Raw genomic sequence first — 25,822 nt, 5'->3', positions numbered from 1 at the left:
GGGAGGTAGGAGGAAGGAAAAAATAGTGGAAAACCTTACTTTCAAAAAGTGTGAATGATACAGAACTAGACTCAGAGCAGCTTGAGTTGACACACCAATCGTCACTCTACTCTCAGCTGTTCCATTTCGAGTGATATATTCACCTGTCAGAGTGGTGAAGAGCTATTGTTAAAGGTGCGATTTTCACACCGGTTCCTATGTATACACATTTACATTTATTTATTCAGCAGACACTTTTCTCCAAAGCGACTTCCAGTGAACTCTATGTAGTGTTGCTAGCCTACACACATTATTCACCGTGGTGACTTACACTGCTAGATACACTACTTACAATGGGTCCCTCATCCATACATCAGTGGAACATACACACTCTCTCTCTGTCACTCACACACTAGGGGTGAAGCTGAACAGCATGTCTTTGGAATGTGGGAGGAAACCAGAGCAAACCCACACAGACATGGAGAGAACATGCAAACTCCACACAGACTGAGTGGGGATCAAACCCACATCCTCCTGTACCACCCAGGTGCTGAGACACAGCAGTACTACTTGCTGTGCCACCATGCTACCCATGCTGACAATATGTAACTAAGGAAACTCACCCCTTTTTCTCTCGACTGAACGTGCTGTGTTAACGTGTGCAGGTTTCTGCTTCAGGAGAAACTGTGCACTAATGTGACTAAATAATGTGAGGATCACAACGATATAATTAACATTAATGTGAATTATGGGTAAAAGCCTTGTGAATAAAAAGAAGTTTCCTTCGATATTTCCGTTGACATTTTTCAGTACACGGAGCCTGAGATGGATGCAGAAACAAGCATTTGGGTTCCTGTGTGAAACTAAACAGTATTTGCTGATAAGGAAAAACACAGAAACCCACAAGAAACACCTTTTTCAAGTGCAGAAAATGCAAGACATTGTCTGAACCGCTTCTCCCATACGGGGTCGCGGGGAGCCGGACCCTAACCCGGCAACACATAGCGTAAGGCCGGAGGGGGAAGGGACACACCCAGGACGGGACGCCAGTCCATCACAAGGCACCACAAGCAGGACTTGAACCCCAGACCCACTAGAGAGCAGGACCCAGCCCAACCCACTGCACCACTGCACCCCCCCTGCAAATACAAGAGTTCAATAATTATTTAATGAAATATATTGCATCATGTATGTTCTTTGAAATGTGATGTAATTTTCTAAAATTAAGCCACTGCACTCCGCCCTGTTTTGCTGCATATTATCACAGTTGGACGTAGCATTCCAGTCATGCACAAAGTAAACAGGTCCATAAATAATGCATACTGAGAGCACTGAATAAATGAGTATCACTTATAAATAATAAAGTTCATACAACCTTACATGAGCACGTGCAACTTAAGTGAACTTTAGAATGTATAACGCAGTGCGCGTCCCCATATAGTACAATAAAATCCAGCAGGGAGGTATCTCATTCACGTTATGTTATCAAACTTTGCATAGAACCTGAAGTAAAAGTGATCCTTTGCCTAGTTATGAAATACTGGAAACTGCTCTGCATTTTAATTCCGCATTTAAAATCGATTTCTTCCGGAAAAACTTGAATTGTGTTCCCAGTATGTAGTACATTACATAATACATCATACATTTAATAGGTAATTTTGGTCTCTTTTGAGACCAAACTGAACCATCTTTCATACCATTGTTTACAAATATTACATATAGTCAGTTTACACTTTTGTTTACTCTTAGCCGAAACAGCCCTGCAATACTGTATGTTACAGGATACTATATTTAAGGCACCTTCGGCTCAGACGGTCTCAGCGGTGGAGACGAGTGTGACCGAGGTGAGCTGTTCATGCTGATGCAGCTCAGTCCTGTGCAGCAGTAGGATTTGGGAGACCGTCAACCCCGATCGACGGCACTTTACCTCTCAGATCACAAGGCCTCGGTGGTCACAGGGTTAGTGAAGCGGCAACTGGCTCACTGCCCTATCTATAGAGTGACAAACTCTAACCCCTGATCTTGTGTCTTATTGATGCTGATGTATTGATTAATACAGTCAGTTCCGTAAATCAAGAGTTGAAGACCGGTAAGAGGTACATCGGGAAAGAGGCACACAGCTTTTCTAATGATAAGCTTTGTATTCGGATTGTGTTCAGATTTCTTATGCATTTTAAAGACAGGTGAACTTTATATATTCAGTTTCTGCATAAAGTTTTTTTTAAATCATAATTTACGCAATACTTATTGGGTTTCATATGAAGGTACCTACGTTACGCTACAGCAAGGGTTAACGTACGTAATGTTTGCGAGAGAGGGTATGTGTAACAGCTCTAAAGCCAACCATTTTGATGCATTTGCTGATTCTGGAAATGTAAAGACAATATATCAGGTACCAGCACAGTCCAGTTATGTTCCCTTGCTGGCTCAGCTCCTCCGAAACTGGGTTGTAATGTAGTTCCAGAGTGAAATTTGATTTGAAACCAAACTAACACAATTGTACCATTGTAGATCTGATCTTTTTTTATTCACCTAAATATTCATTTCTAAAAAATGACCAAGTGTAACTCAACAATGGCAAATAAATTAGAAATAGTATTTTAATTTCTGGTAATTTCTACAGAAGTTGCAGAACCAGACGTTAGTGTGCTAATTTGCACCAATGTAACTGTAAAATAATTTATTTTCATTGTGTGACGACCCCGCGTTACTGTTTTAGGATTGAGTGTGTGCTTAATGTAAATAGTTGCATTATGGGAAATAATGTTAAATGTGTGTGTAACCACTGGGGGCGCTTAGGGAGAAAATAATGGGGTGGCTGTGTCCGCCAGTGTGTTGGGGAAGGGAGCTTGGGGTGCTACGTGGGCTGGCAAGACCAGTTGTAAGTACAGGTTTGGGAGGAAGTGGGGTCCTCAGACCAAGAGCATTATTTCCCCTGGTATTGGTGTTTGTCATGAACGCTACCTCTGCATCCTTCTTTGCCCCATCCAAACCCGTGGTGCCGCACACCACAATTGTTTACTTCTCTTTACAAAAAGAAAGGAAGTTATTTAACAAGCTGAAAGGCAGAGAGACAGGCAGCACAAGTAACGCGGGAAGAGGGCCACATGGGTCACGGAGCTGTGGGAGGAGTACTCAGAGTTCAAGGTTGGATGGAGATGAGCCATACAGGCCAGAGACAAAGGAGGGCTTCGCTACAACACACTTCCACTCCAATTGTCTCAGTCACCAGTGTATCAAGTAAAATGTGTATGGCTAAACAAATTGTGCCAGTAAAGTCACTGTACAGAAATTCTCCATTTATTACTAAAAAAGCATTACTCTTAACATGGAGCACAAGTATACATATATATCTATATATATTTTATGGCTTTAAAATTATTTTTTAAAGAGTAAAGGTAAGTCTATGCAACTGCATATTTTCCACTTTTCCGTTTCATTCGCACTTTATTTTTTCAACGCTTGTACAAACATTTCCTGTCATACAAGGTTTCCGCGCACCTTTGGAAAAACACGTAAATCCAATAAATAAATTTAGTGATAAAAACTGAATAGATCTAAATTTTTTAACACGAGAGTTTTGGGAATTCCTTCCGTGAGGACAGGATACAAGTATGGCTTTGTGATTTTCAGGATGTTTCCAACCTGGAAAGAGAGTTCACGAAGAGGACAAAACTGAACGCATTCACTTTCAATCAGATCACAATACATAATTGATATGCACATGAATAAATGATGGAGGATTGCCATGAGAAAATGATGGTGGGCACAGAACACAAACCGTACAGGCAGGGAGCCGCCCGTGGCTCTCGAACCGCATAGAGAGCCTGTTGGCCAAACCTACAGCCTGTGCCCGGAAGTGTGTGCGCCAGTGGTTTTCGTGATCTCTGCATGTTTCCGAAAAATTCAACAGGTGGGTTAAAAGCTTTTAAAGTCCTTTTTTTTTATTACCGAAAGAAATGAAACATGGCTCGCTTTTGTAGCCGTTTGCCGCCTAATCGGAGGATCAATGACAGTTTCTCCATGCGCTGCTGCACCGCTGCTCTGGGGCCGCACCTAACGCTGCGGGTCGGGAATCGCGTCCCGCGAATCAGCGCACAGCGTCCTGGAAAGTAATCGATTGCCTTATTTCACTGGCGACTTAGCCCTGTTTTGACCTTCATCATTACAGCATTATACTGCATTTAAAAAAAGTATTTCAATGGTACATTCACTACCCCTGGCTATTGTCCAGACGTAACTGCCTCTATACTGTTTTCCTATATGAAAATGCAAACATGCAAAACCTACAGACAAAAAAAAAAAACTATGTTTTTACAGGGGCAACCGGTAGGAATGCAAACTCGCCACCAGCATGCAGAAGAGCACATTGCTTCCACAGAGGCTCTTTAGCGGAGGGGTTCTATTCCTTGGAAGCAGTGATATTATGGGCCCAAATGTGATGCTCGGCTCAAGGGACCGTCACAGGGGAGCACTAAAAGCCAATTTTGACCCTGTCACTCTTAAAAAATTCAACAGAAATCAGGGTTAAAATAAGTGCAACCGTCAACCAACGCATTATTCATAGGCCATGAGGGAGACAGTAGTCTCCAGCATCATAAAGTTTGAATAAGAGCAGCTTCGCTCCCACCCGCCACCGAGGCTGCCCACACGCGTTACAACATTAGCTCCATTACTGCGGCGGGTTGGCTCGCCGCCCCCTCCCCAGCCTTCTCGGAGTCAGGGTGGGCGAGTGAAAAATGTAGCTGTCTAAATGAAGAGTCCCACTAAACTTGCTGAAACTACAAGCCCACAAACACCCTTTCCTACCCCCACCCGGAAGCCTGGGGTCAGATGTCAGCACTGAATGTGCGATGCAGCCTTACGACTTGCAATATTATGTGTTTTTCAGGCAGATGCTATAATAATGTTTATGATCATGCCCGGATAAGCCTTTTCGCAGCAACTCCCGTAATGTGCGTAAATGTTTGTATTTTGCAGTAAAATAAATAAATAAATAAATAATTAGTGGGAAGGTGATCAGGAATCATCAATATTCTAAAAAAGTTTTATGTAGCTACTCGTGATGAACATTGGTTCTTATGGTGGAAAAAAAAACAAACTGACTGTGCTTAAGAATCACACATCTGCATCTAAGCGTCTCTTTCTCCTAATGTAACGAACACATTGTATTTTCTATGAGATGTACGTCGCTTTGGAGAAAAGTGTCTGCTAAATGAGTTAATGTACATGTAATGTAACACCAAGACGGCTCTCAATTCCAGCAGTGCTACACGTGTTCAGTAAGCAAGGATCTGCGCTGATGACTTACATCCTTTTAAGAAATAACCAGCTTTCAAAAAAGTTTTTGATTGGTTTAGCTTTGACAGGATTTAAGAGTGCTTTTTTTGGCTGAGAACTGAATTAAACAGGTTGTGAAAGATTAGCATTTTTATGGAGTCCTCACTGCATTATCTTGTTTACAACTTAGTAGTCTGGGTGAGATATGTAATAGGAGATTTACAGCTGTAAAATCTGCGAGGAACATCTTTGGAAGGCAAAAATGCCCTGACATTTCAGCTGCCTATTGACATATTGTGTGATTACTAAGCCCGGTAAAGGGTTGAATACGCATGAGCTCTTAAGATGAGCTAATAAAGAAGTAATTGTGAAGGTGATGATATACAGTTACAGCGTATATAGTTTCAAAAACATATTTCGATTCTTTAAAAGGCTAAAAAAAGTCATATAAAGCCTTACAGCACTTGTCTTCAGTACGCACGAAACAATTAGTTAAAATATTCATTGCAAGACAAAAATGTTACTCTATATTTAATGTGGAATCCTACACTTATATTATTAGTCAAAGGTTCTATCATATGAAAAGAGAAAGAAAGAAAAAGCAGCAGGACTGCCAGCAGGTTGTCCTTCCTTATGGGTTACAAAGAAAATTTTAGAAGAAATTGTCAGATTCACACTCAAAGAAAAAACTGAGCTGTAAAAAAAAAAAGCAAATTAACAGCTAATGCATCACAAAACATTATTTCTTCACTATTTGCATTCTAAACTAAAACTGAAACGTGTGCAATTTAATCTATTACATAGCTAAATGAAATCTTCCATATGTAAATGAAAGCAAATATTTTAAGCAATGCTCTGGATGTTCACTACTGTCTAATGTGTTTGGCAGTAACTCAACTTGAAACCTGACATTTCACAAGTGGAATTATACTTCAGCTCACTGCGAAATCAAATCCATCGCCTTCACTTCATAAGCACTGCCTCGGTTTCATTTTTTGGGGAGACTTTCAAACAGAATGTTATCTCTAAGAATGTAGGGCTTCTTGGATTTCCAGCCTTCTTGGATATTTGCATTTTGTAAAAGCTGTCACATACAGTCAAATGGCTTGTATTTTTCATAAATCCCTTTAATATGTTTTCATACCCCATGCTGTGCTTAGATTTGCTGAAAACAGATCAATGACAGTGTATACAAGTTGTTCGTTTCTGCATAACAGATGAAAGAGGAAATTCAACCGGAATGAGTCATTATGGGGCTCCATACGAGGTGACAAGGGGAGGGGAGGGGAGGAGAGGGGGCTGGTTTCTCAAACTGCACATATCAGAAGAAAGAATATGTCTCTCCACAGTGGGAGAAGGCGCGAGGCCTTACAGAGCAGTAAAAGGCTTTCTCAGGTATAAAACATAGCAGGCAGTTCCCTGTGCCGGAGGGGGAAGAGGGTGGCTGAAGACATTCAATGGAAATGATTCAATTGCACACTACATCCACTATCAGAATTGCTTACTGCAATGCTGCAATGTTTAATGCAGAGATGCGGCAAGAGACAATTTTTTTTTTTTTTTTCCTGGACATTGTGGTCTGCTGCCAGCCCAGGTACTTTATTCAAATAGCACGAGAGAAGAAAACATGGGCGAGGAGAAACAGAATTCAATTCTGCGACAGAACCAAGATCTTTCTTCTAGAAGCCTTTAAACTTGAAGGCACATAGGACCCAGGTCAATCCCACAGGTTTGCTTAGGGTGAGAAGTCTGTCGTATCGCAACGCTTTCTAGTAAGGCGTTGAAATTGTATGCGTGCAGCTACAAGCTAAGCTGATGTTATTCTCTTTGTACCGCACCGGTCAGCGGATCACATCCTTTGTACCTACTGGTTATACCGTAATTCCTGGAAGAGTTTAATAAAGCATTTCAGTTGTTATGAGAATCAACAAATTGGTTCAGTTGTTAGGCTTGGTAAAAATGAAGCACAACAGATCAGTTTGGATTGTACATCTCAAGCTTTCATTTATATTAATTACACAAATATGAATCAGAGATAAGCATATTACATTTATCTGACACTTTTCACCAAAGCAACTTCCAATGTCACAATTATTACTACAGTTACAATTATTTAATCATTTACAGAGCTTTTTTTTTACTGGAGCAACTGAGGGTAAGTAGCTTGCTTAAGGGCACAACATCCAGATGTGGGGATTGAACCTCTAACCTTCAGAATTAAAGAGAGTAGCACTAACCACTATACTACACACCCATCCTGTACATCAAAAAAGACTAATTACTAAAACTAAAGCAGCTTTGCTTTATTAAAATAAAGCAAATAAATTGTAGTGCTCCACACACACACACACACACACACACACACACAGTATGAATATCCAAAATGGCATGGTTCAAATGTACAAAAAAAAAAGTTCTTTAGTCACCAACCTTGTTTTTCATTACATGAAGCGACCGGCTCATAAAAACTTTATTCTCGACGCCAGGTTCCTCACTGCATCCAAGTGTTGCCGAAACTGATATTTTTCTTCAGGAGTTTACAGCCATTTGCTCGTCTTTGATTTAGTGATTTGTTTTCGATTTAGTCACCTCAATTGCAAGTTCAGATTGTTTGGTATCTTTATGTTCATTACTTGCAATATGCCTCCGTTCCATCAATTGCTTGTCTTCCATTCTATGGAATGGGAAATAAATATTTTCATTTTCTATTAATAAAAAGGATACTTAAATAGGTAGCCTTTTGATTACATTGCAAGCCCTAAAGACACAATTGCTTTCAATCAATTTTGATACAGTTATTGACTAGTGATAAACGATAGCATGTATATACAAACACAGGTTAATAGTGGGCTCTGATTAAGAGTTTAAGAATCGAAATGGATGTGTCTGAGTACAACCTTGACTCTCTTCCAAGTCCCTTCCCAGAAGCAGTGAAACATTTATCAAAAGGGCAGAGAGACACGTATTTTTAGGTCATGACTCCTCTGAAAGATCGAGCCCATAACTTCTTGTTCCATTCTGAGCACCTCCCGCCCCCCTGCCCCCCGTTTGCTGTTTTACAACGCGTTACACAAGGGATAATTAAGCAACTCCTGGTGTTTGCACTCAACATTATGGCCAATCTAAATACTGCTAGTTATTGCAAATGCCATGGTCCACTTGTGTTATTGCACCATTGTGTTTTTTAAATTTAAAAAAAAAAAAAAGTTTGTGCTAAATTTGCACACTAATTTTCTGATGGCGCGTGATCTCACTGGAGGAAAAGATTACTTTCACATGTTGTCTTCATCGTGGAAGCATATCACAGCGTTGCATTGCTTCTGAGCCGCGATTGTGTCAGCCGGAATAGTCGAGGTGTGTACGTGTCATGTCTTTCACAATCTGATAGTGTAACAGAACCCAATATTTGTAATATCTCAAAAGGGTTATCAAATTGCAAAGTATTCTGGAGAAAAAGAGGTGATTCTTCCGGTACCTCCAATCTCACATATCTCAATTCCACCTATGTCTTGCGAGCTTTTCTAGTGACTCTGAATTTCATGTAATACAGCATTGTCTCCCTAGTCACCATCACATCACTGAGCACCATTCCAGCTGGCAATTCTTGGTTCATATTGGAAGCCGGCGTAAAGCAAAAATCTTTTAAAACAGAAATCCGCATTGCCCATTTCAAGCAAATTACCATGTCATTTTTGTCCCAGCGGTCTTGTCCGTGATTCATATCACTCTCCATAAAAGGGAATGGAGATAAATTGGCTGCTGTTATCTGAACAATGAGCTGCAGTCAACCATGCAACTGGTCATAAAAGCAGATGTTATCATCATCCGCCTGCTCCCATGGGGTAACCTTTCAATGGACTCCTCCACTCCATTTTCCAGGCTTGCGGTTGTACCAGAACGGTGAACTTTAATCGCGCAACCTTCATACGACACAGCTGGGATGCTTACCAAAGTTTCAAATGAGCCACAGTCAGCATCAGATCATTACATTTTCCCAGCACACAGTAAACAGAGGAGTAATGCATGAGCCATAACACAATGATGACAATAGCTCCAGGGTTAGAGGAACGGCTTTTTTCCCCCTATTTGTTTTAATAAATGAATTTGCGCAATTACTTTCCGGACCGCTGTGGCTGTCATATTAGAGCACCGCTCCCAAAAGCCTTATACATCATCTGATTATAGATTCAACTGTTAATTGGTGATAAAGACACTCAGTTATTATCATTATGAATTTCACATGAGGAAATGAATATAAAAATATTTGGGAATTTGGGACACGGATTGAGTTTGTACCAAAAGATGCCGGTGTCTTTGTGTACCTTGCTGAAAACCAATGTTCTGATGTTAAATCCCAGTTGTGCCACTCTAAACCTCAAAGCTGAAAGATGCCTAAGCTCGCTCAGCAGAGCTGCCTGGCACATCCACTGATTCGGAAGTGTGTATTACAGTGCACTCCAGCCCTCAACTGCGTGTGGGATTCTGCTCCGGCAGAACCCTCGTAAGACCCACAGTTGTCCAAATGAGGTCCGGTACCCAGGCCATTCCAAAATCTTCTGCCTAGAAGCTCAATGTACAGTCGATAATTTCTACCCAGCCATCCAATCACAGCCTCCATGGCTTGAGACTGACTTTCAGAAACTCATGCTAATCAACGTTTAAAATATAAAATGTACTATTTTTAGCACCCTCTTCTCCAGTTTGACACCATAAAACAAAGCTTCTATTTGTTTTGTTGCCATACTAACCTTCTCAACACAACATATCATTTTAGTTATAATACCAACATTTTGATGTAGGCAAGAATATGCTTTGCATAAACATCTAATTTCAAAAATATTTGCATGTTCATAAGCATCTTTAGAATAATTATCTGTGAACGCCAGTTATTAAATTCTCAAAACATGTTTCTTTGCATCGTGTACAGAAAAAGTATGGGAGGAATTCCAGCAAATTGCAGTGTCAAAAAAAGGTTTTTCTCATGCATCTCGATGGCATTTAGTTCCAGTGGTGATTAACTACATTTACAACCTATTCTGCTTGCCATTTACCATGTGTTTGCTAGGATTTGAATTTGCATGCTATTATGTGTGTATATATATAGATATGGAATGTGGCAGAAGAATTCAAAGTAGTACCGCAGTACTAGCTCAAGCCAGTTCTTCTGTGGTTGTAATGGTTTTAAGTCATTTGATAATTTCATGGCCGCAAAATCTTGATACCTCACTATGGAAAACAAGCAGTGAACATTCTGCTTACAGAAAGAACTTGAAGGTTCCTTATTCAGGTACCAATTGGGACCCTACTGCTGTACACTTCAGCAACTTAACCTGGCTTGCTTCAGGAAATACCCTGCTCTTTAAGTGGATGAAGTGGTAAATTGAATTGAACAGGAATTAAGCAATGAACAACAGGAGCAACACAATGTCTCGTTATATTTGTGGAAGTAATTACTGATTTTGCTGCTCTTGTCCTATTTCAGATCTTTTGTGCCTTTTATTGAACAAGGTAAACATGCCAGAGTCATATCACATTTTCCCATGATAATTTCAACCAGGTTCTTTTTTCCTCCCTCTGTTTCTTTCTGACTCCTCAAATAAAATGTCTGAGTATCTTTGCATTTGAGTTGTCCTTTGAACTGCCCTGAATTTTGGCCCCTAAGTAAGAACTGTCTTACAGAGGCAGCTGGTAGCATAGTGGTTAGAGCTGTTGCCTTCAACTCCAATGGTTGCAGAATTCAGATTCCACCTCCTGCTGTAGTACCCTTGAGCAAGGTACTTACCCTATACTGCTCCAGTAAAATTAATCACCTGTGCAAATGAATAAATAATACTAAGTAGCTTAATACTGTAAGTCACTTTGGAGGAAAGCATCAGCTAAATGCATAAATGTAAATGCTCTAGGGTTCTGAGGACCATATGCCTCAGAACAAATAATTTTTTCATTAGAGTGCCAAATTCTTTTGTCTTCTCTGCTCAGTAGTGGGAATTGAAGAAAATGCAGACTCATTTTACCTGTGATGCCCCCGTATAACACAGTAAGCACAAAACAGGCGCATGCTGGGAATCCAGACTGCTGTAAATATCTTGGGGTTATAAATATCACTTATCACTCAGGCTTTCTTTTCAGGGGCAGACATAGGCTTGAGAGCACACTTCAGATACCATGCCTTGCAAGACAAATTACGTTCCTCGGGTCTGCTGGGTTTTGTATCCATCTGCCGCTGGCGTTTGATGATGCGTGCCTTTCAGTTTCTTTGTGCTTTAATCTGGTAGCCTCAGACTCGAAGCAAGATCTGCACTGACTGATCCAAAGTACTGGGAGAAACTCACCATGAGACCACCCCTAGTGAAAACCACTTCATGGTTCAGACTTGGTAGGGGGGTGGGAAACTCCAGGCTCCCTGTTTTTGTGCCAAGCTAACACCTCCAAGGTCTACCTTTTCATTGCCTTATAAATGTTTGACACAGAAAGGGCTGTACATCATATTTATCAATATACAGTACAAGAATTAAAAGCCAAAAAAGGACATGTTTGCAGTCTTTTTTCAATACCAATGTTTTTAAAAGAAAATTATGTGGTCAAGAATTTCCACATTCTACTCTTCATTAAATCAAACACCAATGTGACATACAATATTCAGCTACTTATAATCATTTACCTATTTGTGCAGGTGGGTAATTTTACTAGAGCACTACAGCTGGAAGGGGGATTTGAACCTACAACCTTTGGGCCAAAAGGCTGCAGCTCTAATCACTATACTACCAGCTGCAACTGGAAAGTATGGTAAAGATAAGAATTACACTGTATTAATATTAGATAAGAACCATATTACACCGAGGTTCTCAAAACTGCAAGGATTTATTTCTATTACAAATCCGTACAGATTCCTACCACACTCCCTATCTGACAGGGATATAGTGGACTTACAGGAGCTCTGAATGATATCAATGCGTACAAAAATAAATTATACAGGAGAAACTGGTACCAGTGTCTGGCTGTCTAAGCTCAGTACTGATGTCTACATGACCAGAAAATTGTAGGTAGAGCATCTGAAGAGATTACTATGCTGTAATTGGTTTAGCAATTAATATTAAACAGTGAATGTTCATCTGAATAAATAGGGGAAATAAGGGTTAATTGTTTGCTTGCTGTTTAAACAACTTAATATGCAAAATCCACCCTTCCATTTTAAGTAACCGGTTGTAAATTTCAGGGTCACAGTGGTCCGGAACCAACTGCAGGAAACACAGGGTAGAAGGCAGGTTTCATACTGGGGGAGACATGCAATTGTAGGGGGCAATTCAGTATCATATGTCAAAAATATATAGTACCACATGTTAGAATGACATTATAATGTATAATGGGGAAAAATGGTCAACCCCTTTTCCTGATGAATCAGTGGAATAATTTATCTCGAATATCATCTAGACACGCAGTATGACAAATGCATCACCATCTTTGGATCTTTCGACAGAAATCGGACTGGCCTTTCAGATTAAAAACCAAAACGATTTTTAACCATTAACCATTTTAACCATTTAACCAAAACGCTGAGACTCACAAACTTCACTTAAACCGATTGAGTCTCCGGGGTTTGTCTTGAGGGGTCATTTTTCACTGGCACTCACAGATATGAAATCTGAAATAATGACATGCATTCCGCTTTTGCTTTCGGTCAACAAGCTTCTTGTAGCACAGCCTGGACAAACAGCTGGAGGAAAACGACATTCTTAACTCCATTACACAAGTACATTTTCGTACCAAGTTTCCCAAGACTACGAACTGCTTACATTTGTAGGATTCCGATTTTTTTTTTTCCTGCTCACTATTGAACGTTGAAAACATCTGTGACTTATCATTATCCATCTCATGTTCCTCAGTATGTAGCCTGAATAAGACAATTAACACACTAATTGTACCTGGTGGAATTGTGTCCTAGAAATTAGGTATATAACTTAAGTGAAGATAACATTTAAAGTCACAGATTGGTCAATGTAACATGTAGTCAAAAAGCTATGAGCCAAAAGGATCACAGGTCCATCCCAGCACATCTGGCAGGAATGAGAAATACTTCTGAAGTCTAACCCTGCTTTTCTGGCCCTTGAACATGGCAAAGTGCTATGAAAGCAGTCGTCATTGGTATACATCTTCTTAGTGCAAAAATAGGAGCGAGGGTCTCTTCCTGCTTTGGATGTTTGAATGTTATTGTGTTTCTGTTGCTGAACTGGTGACCTCATGGTTGTTCCAAATCCTTGCAACGCAGTTTAAGTCCAAGACCAGACCTGCACGGCAAGACCTCAGAAGGCAGCTCATCCTCGCCAGAGTGCTGTCACCGCTTCATCGTGATACAAAGTGGCTTTATAGGAAGTCTTCTGCTCCTGGGCTTCCAACAAGTCAGGCAGATGGTTTTTAAGTGTCTACATCAACAGCCCTGCTACACAGGCAACAGCAACAGAGTTTCAGGAACACTCATAGCCCAGTCTTACTGCTTACATTTTTCATTCACTTGATTGGGCTTTTGTGTGTAGCGCATCTGCACAGTGACCACAAGACTAAGTCTCTGGATCCAACATTTTCTTCATTAAGAGGAACTACCCCATGTCTTTTTCTACATGTAAATATAATGTGTTTTGTTTCACACACAAAATCCCTGTAACTTGGGTCTAAAACTGCAACCACATTTTCTACAGATGATGTTGACTTCCTCCTAAATGAGCGCAACAGCTTAACCCTTCTGATTAGCCTCTCTGGAATAGTGCTCACCAAAAGCGTACGATCTCCAATGGAAAGCACATTGCATGCAGAGTTTCTTTCATTCGAGCTTCACAAATTAAGACGTTGCCTGCAGTGGAGACAGCAGAGGTGAATTCCACGGAAGATGCCAGTGTAAACCACAACTTGGAGCTGGAGCAGTCTGCAGACTTGGTGTTATTAAGAACCAGAGCTTAGAGCAACTGGGTATTTCCCAGACAATCATACACAGAGAGAACCTTCTGAAGTACCTCTAAAAACACTTGGATTAAAATTATCATGGTGACGCATCTGGGGTTCGAGTCTTGCTTGGGGTGCCTTGCGATGGACTGGCGCCCCGTCCTGGGTGTCTCCCCTCCCCCTCCAGCCTTACGCCCTGTGTTACCAGGTTAGGCTACGGCTCGCTGCGACCCCACTTGGGAAAAGCGGTTTCAGTCAATGTGTGTGTGTATGTGTGTGTATACACTATATATATACACACACACACAGACATTTAGCAGACATTCTCAGAAGCAACTTATAGTGATCACTGTGCAGTATTTACCTGATACCTCTAACCAAGCAGACCCAGTGCTAGATGTACTACAATAAACTCCCCACAATCATACACCCATCTTTACACGACAGCAATGTAGCACACACCGTAAGTAATTGAGAGACAAATATCTCTGGACTATCGGAGGAAACCAGTAGCTCCAGAGGAAGCCACACGAACACTGAGAACACAGAAATCCCACACAAAGTGAGCAGAGAAGAAGCTCATGTCCAGTCACACCGGCCACATTCCAGCACAGCAGCATCACCCAAGGCACCACCATATCTGAGCAAATTGACATTAATTAGTTCAAATGTCTAAAAAAAAAAAAAAAAAAAAAAAAAAAAAACATGGATTTGAATAACGTCAGTAATTTGGAGTCTGATCAGTGACACTCATGGTGCAAAATATGGCACTAACACATTTTCAGCCGACGCCTGCGATGGAAACACACACCTTCACCAAGCAGCCTGTACAAGTGCAGAGCAGTCAGGTCTGCCTGTCAGAAAGCTTTACGGAGAGAAAAATCTGCTGTCACCAGTTTTAAATCCAGCGCAAGCATTTCCTGATGCTGCGACCCTAAAAGTGGTAACTCAGTTTTTAATGTCACTCCTGGGAACATACTCACAGCAGAGCATTAGGTGTTTGTCCTCTCCTATGACTTTGCGGTAAACTCTTCACACCCCACTCACACCTCAGATCCAGGACAAAGCAGTAAACCATGTACTGCGTTCAACTGTTTGAGAAGACATGCAAACCTTAAAGCCTTTTACTCTGATAATTACAATTACAATTACAATTTTAGGATGCACATTTTAAAAAACTAAAAAAGGCAAATTTCTTCTAATTCGTCTATTGCAACTAAAAAAAAAACAAATTGTGTGTTACAGCTACACTGCTACTCAGGCAGTAATACACTATATAATAATGAAAACCATCTTTGCCAGATTGGAACAATAACATCTATGTTCACAGAAACCTAGAATGTCAGGTCACAGTACTCTACTGGCATCATGAAAGAAAAGAGGACTGACCTTTCATCATGGCCAGAAACACCGGAGCAGACTCATGTATGCAGAAGCTGCACAGAGGCCAGAATGAAGTGTCACAAGTGTCCTCTTTGTCCTCAATGTGCCTTTTGATGTCAGGGAAACCTCATATGAAGTATTCACTTAGAGTCCCACTTTGAAGGTACATGGACAAGTACTGGGGTGGTAATGGAAGCCTCAACTTTTGGGCATGTACCATTACCGCAGAGACAAAGGATCCATATCTCACAACGTCAAAGAACCAGGATGAATGTGGCAAATTTATGCTGGACTATAATGCCGTGTCCAGAGATGATCGCCATGCCAGAGACAGAAGAAACTTGTTTAGAGACTAAAACATGATGCACAAGGTGTAAAAGCATGACTGTTCATACATTCCCTCAACATCAACTTAGAAAAAACAATGACCAAACCTACAAGAATAATAAGGCTTACGTGCAACAGTGACGAGAGATGGGCAGTGCAGCCAAACACCGTACTCAAGCGAAAGCACTGTTAGTTAAAAAAAAATAAATAAATAATAAAGTGGAAAAAACTGCATAAAGAGTAAATAAAAAAGTGAATAAACAATGAACCATAAAAACATCCAACAAATCAGCTTTTTTCATCAAAAGAAATAGCTCTGGTAAAGTTGAAGAGTTCTTTGTGCTGGCACTGCAAAGAGGGAAACAGTCAAATCATGTCATTATATTTAATTGATAAATCTCATGGACTATTCCTTAAACACCCCAAAAAAAAGCACACTTCAAAAATAACTTGAATATGCTCAAATCTGTGCAAAAACAATTACTGGTGGGACCTTTAAAAAATTTTAATATGCTTCACATGGAAAAAAATGAATTCTCCATTGGTAGATGTTTGTCATACAGGGTCTTTAAGTTCTTTTTATTTGAATCATAATCGGATAACAGATGTTTGGAAGTCTTGTGCATATTTTATCATTTCATTTCTGTCTTTTATCTTTTATCTTGGATAATATATTTTTATATGAGTAACTTTAAAAGAATAAGGATATTTTAAGTGAACGGATTGCCATCATTTGCATAGCGTACAAACATGCCCAATGGAAGCGCTCTCTTCAAAAAGAAAAATCCTTTAGGCTCGTAAATCACGCAGCTGTCTAGTGACTGCAGCGAAACAACCTGCCAGAGCCACTTGCCAATAAGAAACGACCGATACGGTGTTTGTTACACACCCATACTCAACTAAATACCATTCCACTCCCTTGGCAATATTTTTCCACTCTTCTTTTTTAAATTGCTGCTAAAACCTAACTAGTAGGTTTACATTTACAGCATATATATTTATGTTAAGTTTATATTATGTTTATATATGCAGCGGGTGGAACGGTGACACAGCAAGCAGCACTGCTGTCTCCCAGTGCCTGGGTGGTGCGAGAGGACATGGGTTCAATCCCCGCTCAGTCTGTGTGGAGTTTGCATGTTCTCCCCATGTCTGTGTGGGTTTCATCTGGGTGCTCTGGTTTCCTCCCACCAAAACCATGCTTTTCAGGTTCCCCTGTAGTGTGTGAGTGACAGAGAGAGTGTGTTCCACTGATGTAAGGATGAGTGACCCGGTGTAGGTAGTGTATCCAACAGTGTAAGTCACCTTGCTGAATAAGGGGTGTGGACTGTTAGCACTACATAGTATCTATTGGAAGTTGCTTTGGAGAAAAACATTAGCTAAATAAACTAATGTAATATATAAATAAACATATTTATTGTGTTGGTAGCTCTGAGTTGTTTCTATGTAGCACCATGGGGGTGGAGGAGTGTTGTTTTGTTTCACTATATACTGTACCAGCTGTATATGGCTGAAATGACAATAAAGCCACTTTGACTTGACTTTGACTCTGACTTTGTTGTCAGATAACATACTTTTCATGATGTCCAGTACCTACAACACCTGATCGCTTGCTACACTCTACCTACACTGCTCCACGTCCACCTCAGGCTGCTTGGTGGTCCCTCACCCAAGAGGTCCAAAACCAAAAGCGCAAAGGTTTTTGGTTCTGGCTCCGGTGTGGTGGAGTGACCTTCCCGTCTCACTCAGAACTGCTGAGTCCCTTTGAATTCAAGGAGGGTCTCAAAACATCTGTTTTGAACTCACTTCTGACTTGACCTGTCATGTGGTCAGTAAACATGTACTATGGTATTTGCTCAAAAAACTATACGTAGCTACTTGTGCAATTAAGATGATCGCATGAGACAATGTTTTCTGAGATGTACGTCGCACTGCAGAAAAGAGTCTGCTAAATGCATAAATGTAATATTTACAGGGGTCCAGTTTCCAGTGTCTACAAGGGGACTCCTGTGTTAATACATCTAACTTATTCCAAAAGGGGCATTTAAGTAGTTCTTGTAGTTGTGAAATGCATGCTGAAACAAAAGAGCTTATTAAAACATTAACATCATACATTTGATTCAGGAGTAAATCAGCTCCATGGTTGGTAAATTAAGCGGCATGTCAATCTAGAGAGAAAAGCAGGTACTCTGTCATGACTGCTGTTATCAACCCCAAGGTACTTACCCTAAATTATTCCAGTAAATTACCCAGCTGCGGAATTAATCGTAGATACCTTAACAGTTAAAGATGCTTTGGAGAAGGATCAGCAAAATAAATAAATGCAAATCACACACACACACACACACACACACACACACACACTGTCTGAACTGCTTGTCCCATATGGGGTTGCAGGGAGCTGGAGCCTAACCTGGCAACACAGGGCAGAAGGCTGGAGGGAGAGGGGACACACCCAGGATGGGACACCAGTCTGTCACAAGGCACCCCAAGTGGAACTCGAACCCCAGACCCACCAGAGAGCAGGACCCAGGTCAACCCACTGTGTCACCGCACCCCCCTAAATGCAAATCAGCTTTTTTTTATTAATAAAAAAACAAACGCACACTTCAAGAACGTTATGATGATTATTACTCCTAATGATGTTACTGTTACCGTTCTTTATATTTATCATCAAAAACATAAGAAGAAACAACCTTACTAATTTAGATTTACTAAGTCGTCAAGTCCTAAAACTTGCATTGGTCACGATTCAACCTTTTATTATGCCTGTTTCAGGTGTGATGCGATTCAGGGTTGCATTCCATTTACAATAATAATTTTGTGCAGAATTCAAGGGGGTCCTTAAATTATTTATGATTTACATTTATAAAGGTACTTACATATATTTTAATAAAAAGCCATTGACAGTATTTCCAACAAAAGCAACAAGAGCCATGTTGTACTTGAACCTGTGACTAAATCAGAATCAATACACTCAGGAGTATAGTATCCCACTACCCTCGCATAGGGTGTTCAGGTGTGTGTTTTGCCTAAGCTAATGGACCCACTTTAGATTGATTAATTGATATATGCAAATATTCAGACTGACACATGCAGAGTTATTTCCAGCCACTAGAAATTTCTTGCTACCTCAAGTTCCCCTTCACTCAACATCACCTTGTCATCCGACTGCTAAATTTTAGAACCTTTTCAAAGCTGCCTTCACACATGATTAGTGAAATTTATGTATAATGCCAATGGCGAATTTCATTCAGGAAGCATCGCATCACCTGCAAAATTTCAGTGTTCTTTTTAATTAATAATTCAGATTTTACAATCTGACAGTGTCTGAGATTCTAAGAATTTTTCCAATAATTAACAGTGAATGTTTGCAGTAATTAGTTGCATTAAGATAAGATTTGTTACAAAAGGCGTACTTTTTTTTGTGTAAAATAAACAAGCAGTATGGACTGACAATATCTCTGGAGTAAAAAAAAGAAGTTATTTGGAGGTGATCACAACTGTACATCTATGGCATTGGGAGGGCGTTCGCCTAAAGCCTCTCAGTGCTTTTGTGTTACCACATGTCAGAAATACAAAAAACAGACGACTGGCTTAAAGCACCTCAGAGATGCTCAAATTGCATGCTGAATTCTAAAAGTATACCTTCCAAGCTGGAATCTTGGCAGCCCATTGTGTCCAAGCTGCCAAAATGAGGATACCAGTAATTGCTTGCCAGGAAAAAAAGGATGTACAAAATATAAATACAATATTAAAAGCTCTGTAATTTGGTTCTCATGTATTTAACTTATTGTCACCTGACACTGAAAGCTTATTGTAAAACGATTTTAAAACTTAATCTATCACCATCATAAGGCATTTAAGGTGTCATCATCAAAACTGTATGGAATAAATACTAGCAAGAGCTAGAACAGTATATAAACATTGTGACAAACCTGGATATAGATATAGATATAGATATAGATATAGATGTAGATATAGATATAGATATAGAAACAAAACTAATGAAAGATTTTCAGAACAGAACTAATAAAATGTTCTTCCACAATACCAAGAACCAAAGTATTAATTGGACAAATTATTCCCTTTAAGAGTGCGGGCGGCACGTGGGACAAGCGGATGGAAAACATAAGGGCAGACATGGGCACCACAGAGCCAATTTAAATAAATCATCGATGGATGGGGACAACTACTAATAACCAATAGAATCAGCAGTTACACCAATCGCAGTCCAGAGATATAGCAGAAAACTGGCTTCTTGGTCAAGTAATCTTTTCTATTTATTTACGCATTTCAACTCACATGTAGGGGGAGTGGTGGTGCGGCAGGTTCAGCTGGGCCCCGCTGTGTGGTGGGTCTGGGAAAAAAGCCCTGCTTGGGATGCCTTGTTATGGACTGGCATCCCATCCTGGGTGCGTCCCCTCCCCCATCCAGCCTCACGCCCTGTGTCGTTGGGTAAGACTCCGGTTCGCCGCGACCCCGCTCGGGACGAGGGGTTGTTGACGGAGGATGGATGGAACCCACACGTGACCAAATTACCGGAGGTCACATCCAACACGGTTTTGTACACATGCTGGAAGGCAATTATTTTTAAAATGAGATTCTTCACCCACGCTCTTTGTGTACAACGGAAGCAGTGCCGCACGGAAAAAGTTCGCTAGTCCCTTGAAGATATCCCTAGACGACAGAATTTTGTGGGGACGAGTTCCCAGAAACGCACACATCCAGAAGAAGCAATCGGAAAAGTACGTAGGTACAACCCACTGCACAGCGTCACGCTTCTCCACTGCGGAGAGCATACGCAACCATTCTGACGAGAATGTGTTTACTGAGTCATATAACCTGACTTGACAGCATCTGATTAATATTTCTTTTTCCCCCAGAGGTATGCAAATACATTGTGTCCTTTACGGAGTGACAAAGTGCTGCCGAGAAGCTCAGTAGATGAGATTCCAGGTTCAATGTTATTCTTCAGCTCTGGCCAGAAGAGAAGCATGACATATAGACTGAATGCACTTAGTCATTTAGTTCATCTCATACAGAGATGATGTTGTCAAGGCTGTTTTTTTTTTTTTTTTTTTGCACGAATAAAACCATTAATATTATCAAAAGAGCAGCACTGTTCAACATGTAAACCCTTGATTTTGTTTCAAACTCAGTACATTGTGATGCACTTGAAATAAGCTCATAAAGGAATGTAGATCAAAAGCGTTTTCAGAAGATTTGATGAAGACTGCAAACTTTAAAATGCAAATTTAATGCTCCCATACTTTGTAAGTAATTAATACAGCATTTCTGAACTAAAATTAGTTTTTTTTTATTTCAAAACACCTCTGGAAATTATTTAAATGAAGTCTGTTTAAAAATTACAAATATACATAAAGCCATGAAGTGAACCAAACACTGTCAGAAATACGAAAATGTATTTAATTTAATTGTGCAAGTAGGATTATTGATATCACAAGGTACCAATTCAACTGATGATTTTTAGGTTGCCACAATTATGTAAATTCCAGTTTGAACTTATCAGAATCAGAATAACTTTTCCTTTGAAAAGGCCCATCAATGTTTTACGGAGACAACCGCTTTAGAATATTAAATGAAACCCAAAAGAATGCCTGCAGGATACAGGGACTCAAACCTTCAAAATCCAGGATATCACTTTAATATTTGCCAATGTTCCCATCAAGTGCAATCCTTTTCATTTGAACTCAACAAAGTGTTGAATTAGCTTGAACATGCACTATGGGCTTCATATTTTCAAAGCATTTTTAAACTTAAATCAACGATTAAATAAAAATCTCAGGGACGCACATGTTTAGGACTTTATAACCTGCACCATTAAGTCTAGGTTTTCTGAAAGAGTGTTCTGCTGAGAAGGAGAAACAGAAACATCTATTGAAGGAACTATACAAAATGTAACATTGCTTTTAACTCTGCAAACACACTGAAATATTTGTATAGATTTCTGTCTTAACAAGACATCGTTCTACCTATTGCTGATTAAACTATAACCTTGGTCACCAATAAAAAAACACCCCTTTGTGGTTGGCCAGAGACCATTTTAACCAAAATCTGCATGAGGACTTTATTGCATTGAAAAAAAAGAGCTCTGTACTGATATCACACTAATGAACTAGTATATCGGTTGTAAAACACAGAGCCAGAAAACTGTTAATTCATATCAAGTTAATTTATCATTCAAATATCTTTTTCTGCTCACAGTGTATTAAACTTAAATAACCCACCCGCAATTACTGATAACAAGGCCCTGAAACATTAATTGTTTAAAAATTGCATTAAAAAGATTGACTCAAGTTTAAATGCTTAACATCATTACTCAAAGTTTTCAGCTGAACTATACTTTTCTTTAAATTTTTCTTAGGTTGTGAATAACAATTATCTGCTGAAAGTTACTTGCATTTTTCAAACATTGACGATGCTGTGTTTTTAATCTTTTTATGTGTTTTGTTCAGTTTCTGTTAGAAATTCATTTTATAGGAGGTCTGTGGAGTTCTACAGAGATCCTAGCCCTCGTGAGACAGATGTGCAACTCTAATCTGTCTGGCCTTCCTGCTACTGCCATCAAACCTCTACAGGTGACACAGAATGCCGAAGCCCGAGTTGTGTTTGACTTGCCGTAGCGTTTCCATGTATCTCCTCTACTCATTTTTCTGCACTGGCTTCCTATAGCTTCCCGGATCAGATTTAAAACCCTGGTTATTGCCTACAAATGTATCATCAATAGAACTGCTCTCAGATATTTACAAGACTTGATCAACCGCTACACCACAATCAGACTGCTACGCTCTTCCACATCTGCCCGCTTGGTGGTCTCACGCACAAAAGGTAAATCGTGGAGGTTCTTGGTTCTGGCTCGTTGTGGTGGAACGACCTCTCGCTCTCACTCAGAACTGCTGAATCTCTGTCCACATTTAAAAGGGGTCTTAAAAATCACCTCTTCCAGACTCACGTCTCCCATGATCTCATAAGTTCATGTAAGGTATAAATGTTTATGAACCATAACTTTAAGATCAAGCCCAGATAAACCTTTACACCCCTATTCCTGTATTGCAACGTAAATGTTTATATGTATCTTTAAAAAAAAAAAAAAAAAATTACTAGGAAGGTGCTTTAGAATCATGGATACTTGGATAAAGTTTTATGCAGCTACTCATTGATTCATGAAGTGGAAAAACACTAACTGCACTTAAGAATCAAACATCTGCAACTATGCCTCTCTTTCTCCTAATGTAATGAACACGTTGTATTTTCTATGAGATGTGCGTCGCTTTGGAAAAAAGCGTCTGCTAAATAAACAAAAGTAACTGTAAATGAATACATGTAAATGTAATGTAGAACTTTCACTGCAAAACAACAGTTCAGAAAAACACATTACTTTCTGTTAAGAGTTGCACTGAGAAATTCTCGTTATAGCGTAATTAAAGCAAACATTTACCTGCTCCGATGTATTGACATATAGTCGGAGGTTCATGCAGGGAGCCCCTAGAAATAAAACATTTGTTCCTTTCCCTTAAAATTTCCTCACTAAACTTCTTGTAGCTCCTCAATTCCCAAGAAGGTTCTTCCTCATTTTGATCTACCCCAGTCATTTGCAGCTTGTTCAAAAGAGTGTCGCTGTCAGCTTTGCCATATCTAATTCCCACCCAATTATCGTCTAAATGAACCACGGGGGCTTCTTAGCTCAGCTTTGCCTCTTACCATTGTTTAATTTGCGCCGGTAACGAAGCCTGATTGAACCTCTGTGCACATTCACAGATTAAGCACTCAAAGCTAAATTAATCATCTTTTTAAAAGACATGATGAAAACATCTGAATCAGAGTCAGTCAAAAAAAAAAGGACGCATACACAGCACCAAGCAACATAACCCTGGGACAGATGGCAGAGTAGTGGTTTGCCCTGTTGCCTTTTGACCCCAAGCTTGTAGGTCCGAATCCAACCTCCAGCTGCAGTACCCTTGAGCAAGGTACTTACCCTAAAATTACTCCAGTAAAATTAACCCAATGGGTGAATAATTTTAAGTCACTTTGAGAAAACTAGCGGTGAAATACCCAGGTTTTTTTTTTTTTTTTTTGGCCATAAAACCAGTCTCTGCAAAAGTTCTCTTTTAGAGAACTTGTAACTGGAAAAAAAAAAAAAAAAAAAAAAAAAAAGTAATTAATTTATTATTCCCCCAAAGCATAGGAACAACTAGTGTGATGTTGCCGAAATTTCACAGGTAACTTATCTCACAGACAAAACTGGGCCACTTTGATTAATACCACAGTAGGTAAGTGAGGTGTTACAGACACTATAAAACCCACTGAACGAAGGACGTAGAGAAAGCAGTTAGTCAAACAGACGTACCGGAAGTGTGGGTGGAAGTTATAGACATTTATAGGCAGGACAAACAGAGAAATTTATTATTTGCCAACAGCCAGAAACTTTTGCTTTAAAAAATACTTTATGAATTCTGAGAGCAGCAATGCTGCTGCATCATTTTAGTCTTTTCAAGCAATTCGAGGTGACTGGTTCTCGTAAAAGTTTACAAACAAAAAGCTGTTTGTCTGGAATTTGTTTGTTTTCAGGTTTTCAGTCCACCTTGTACCGGTCACTCGCCAAATTCACCTTGCCCCATGTGCCGCATTTCTAACTGCTTGGGTAGGAAGTGATAGAATAATCCTAATAGGAATTGGCTAATAAGAATTCAGCAATGCCAACTGGATACCCTCACAACGAGAACTGACCAAACGGGGTGAGCTCAAAGAATAAATTGAACCGTGTCTGGCAAATGATGGATGTATAGTGTAAAACCTTAATATTTCATCTGCAGTCAAAATAGTGTACATTTCTTTTAGTGTGTAAATAAACCAAATAAGGTCTTTGATCAATATCAGCATATACTTTAAAACAAACTGCCTGTTTTCAGACAGAGCAATAAATGAGACAGCTGGTAGTGTAGTGGTTAGTGCTACTGCCTTTGGACCCATATGTTGTAGGTTCAATCCCCTTTCTGGTTGTTGTATGCTTGAGCAAGGTACTGAGCCTAAACTTGCTCTGACATGACCCATGTATATAAATGGGTAAACAATCCTAGGTAGACTAACACTAAGCAGCTTTGGTGAGAAAGCATCAGGTAACTGTAACAATATTAAAAAGTATGCCTGTTTGCAGTGCAGTATTTAGTGTTGCCCAGCACTGGTGTTAGGTGTGTTTCACTAGGGTTATATTATACCCATCATTAAACTGAGTCATTATGTGGATCAAAAGTGTAGCTCATCTTCCAAAGAAACCAAAAGGTGATTCTAAAAATACTACTGAAATTATTATAAAGAACAATTCAGGTATGTTTGAAAATGTTCTACTTCTTTCCCTTGTGAAAGAAAACAAAAAATAAACCCATTTAACTGTATAATTTAAACATGTATAAAGACAGGAATAATCTGGATACTGATTATAAATTTTAAACTGAAAAATACTGCATTCAGTCATATTTTTTCAAATTACACTTTTGCAGTGTCTGAACAAGAGTGATCTTGAAATGGGTGCTACTTAAAAATGCACATATATCCCAGCACAATGACATTACAAAGCCTGCAATAAAGTTAGAACAAGAAACGTCATAAAATAATAATAAGATAAACAAAAACACCCAATTCATCAGTAGCAAGATTTACAAATTCTGTCCCACAGTTTGTGTCTTTGCATTGTATTTAAACACAGACAGTGTATTTTGAACAAAGTACTTTATCCGTACTGGTACTTACTGTCACTCACTTCTTCATCTGCACCTCCACTCTGCAGTAAAAAAAAAAATAATAAAAATAATAAATCAGCATTGACAAAATATATAAATATATTCAATTTTTATGCAAAGTACATTAAATTATACTGTATATGAAGAAAACTATAAAAACA

General features: G+C 39.6%; 1 protein-coding gene across 1 annotated transcript in view; it reads right to left on the bottom strand.

The window, feature by feature from the left end:
* Window positions 1–25,822, bottom strand: part of LOC108934170 (follistatin-related protein 4-like) — a 129,439-nt gene that overhangs the window by 81,702 nt on the left and 21,915 nt on the right. The window contains exon 3 of the mRNA XM_018751700.2: window positions 25,672–25,702. Within this exon, the coding sequence (XP_018607216.2) occupies window positions 25,672–25,702 (31 nt within the window). The remainder of the gene's footprint in view (window positions 1–25,671; window positions 25,703–25,822) is intronic.

Source organism: Scleropages formosus, chromosome 4, assembly GCF_900964775.1.
Source record: "Scleropages formosus chromosome 4, fSclFor1.1, whole genome shotgun sequence".
In the NCBI taxonomy this organism is placed as follows: Eukaryota; Metazoa; Chordata; class Actinopteri; order Osteoglossiformes; family Osteoglossidae; genus Scleropages; species Scleropages formosus.
Note: the sequence above shows the minus strand (reverse complement) of the source record. Positions and strands in the feature narration are given on the sequence as shown.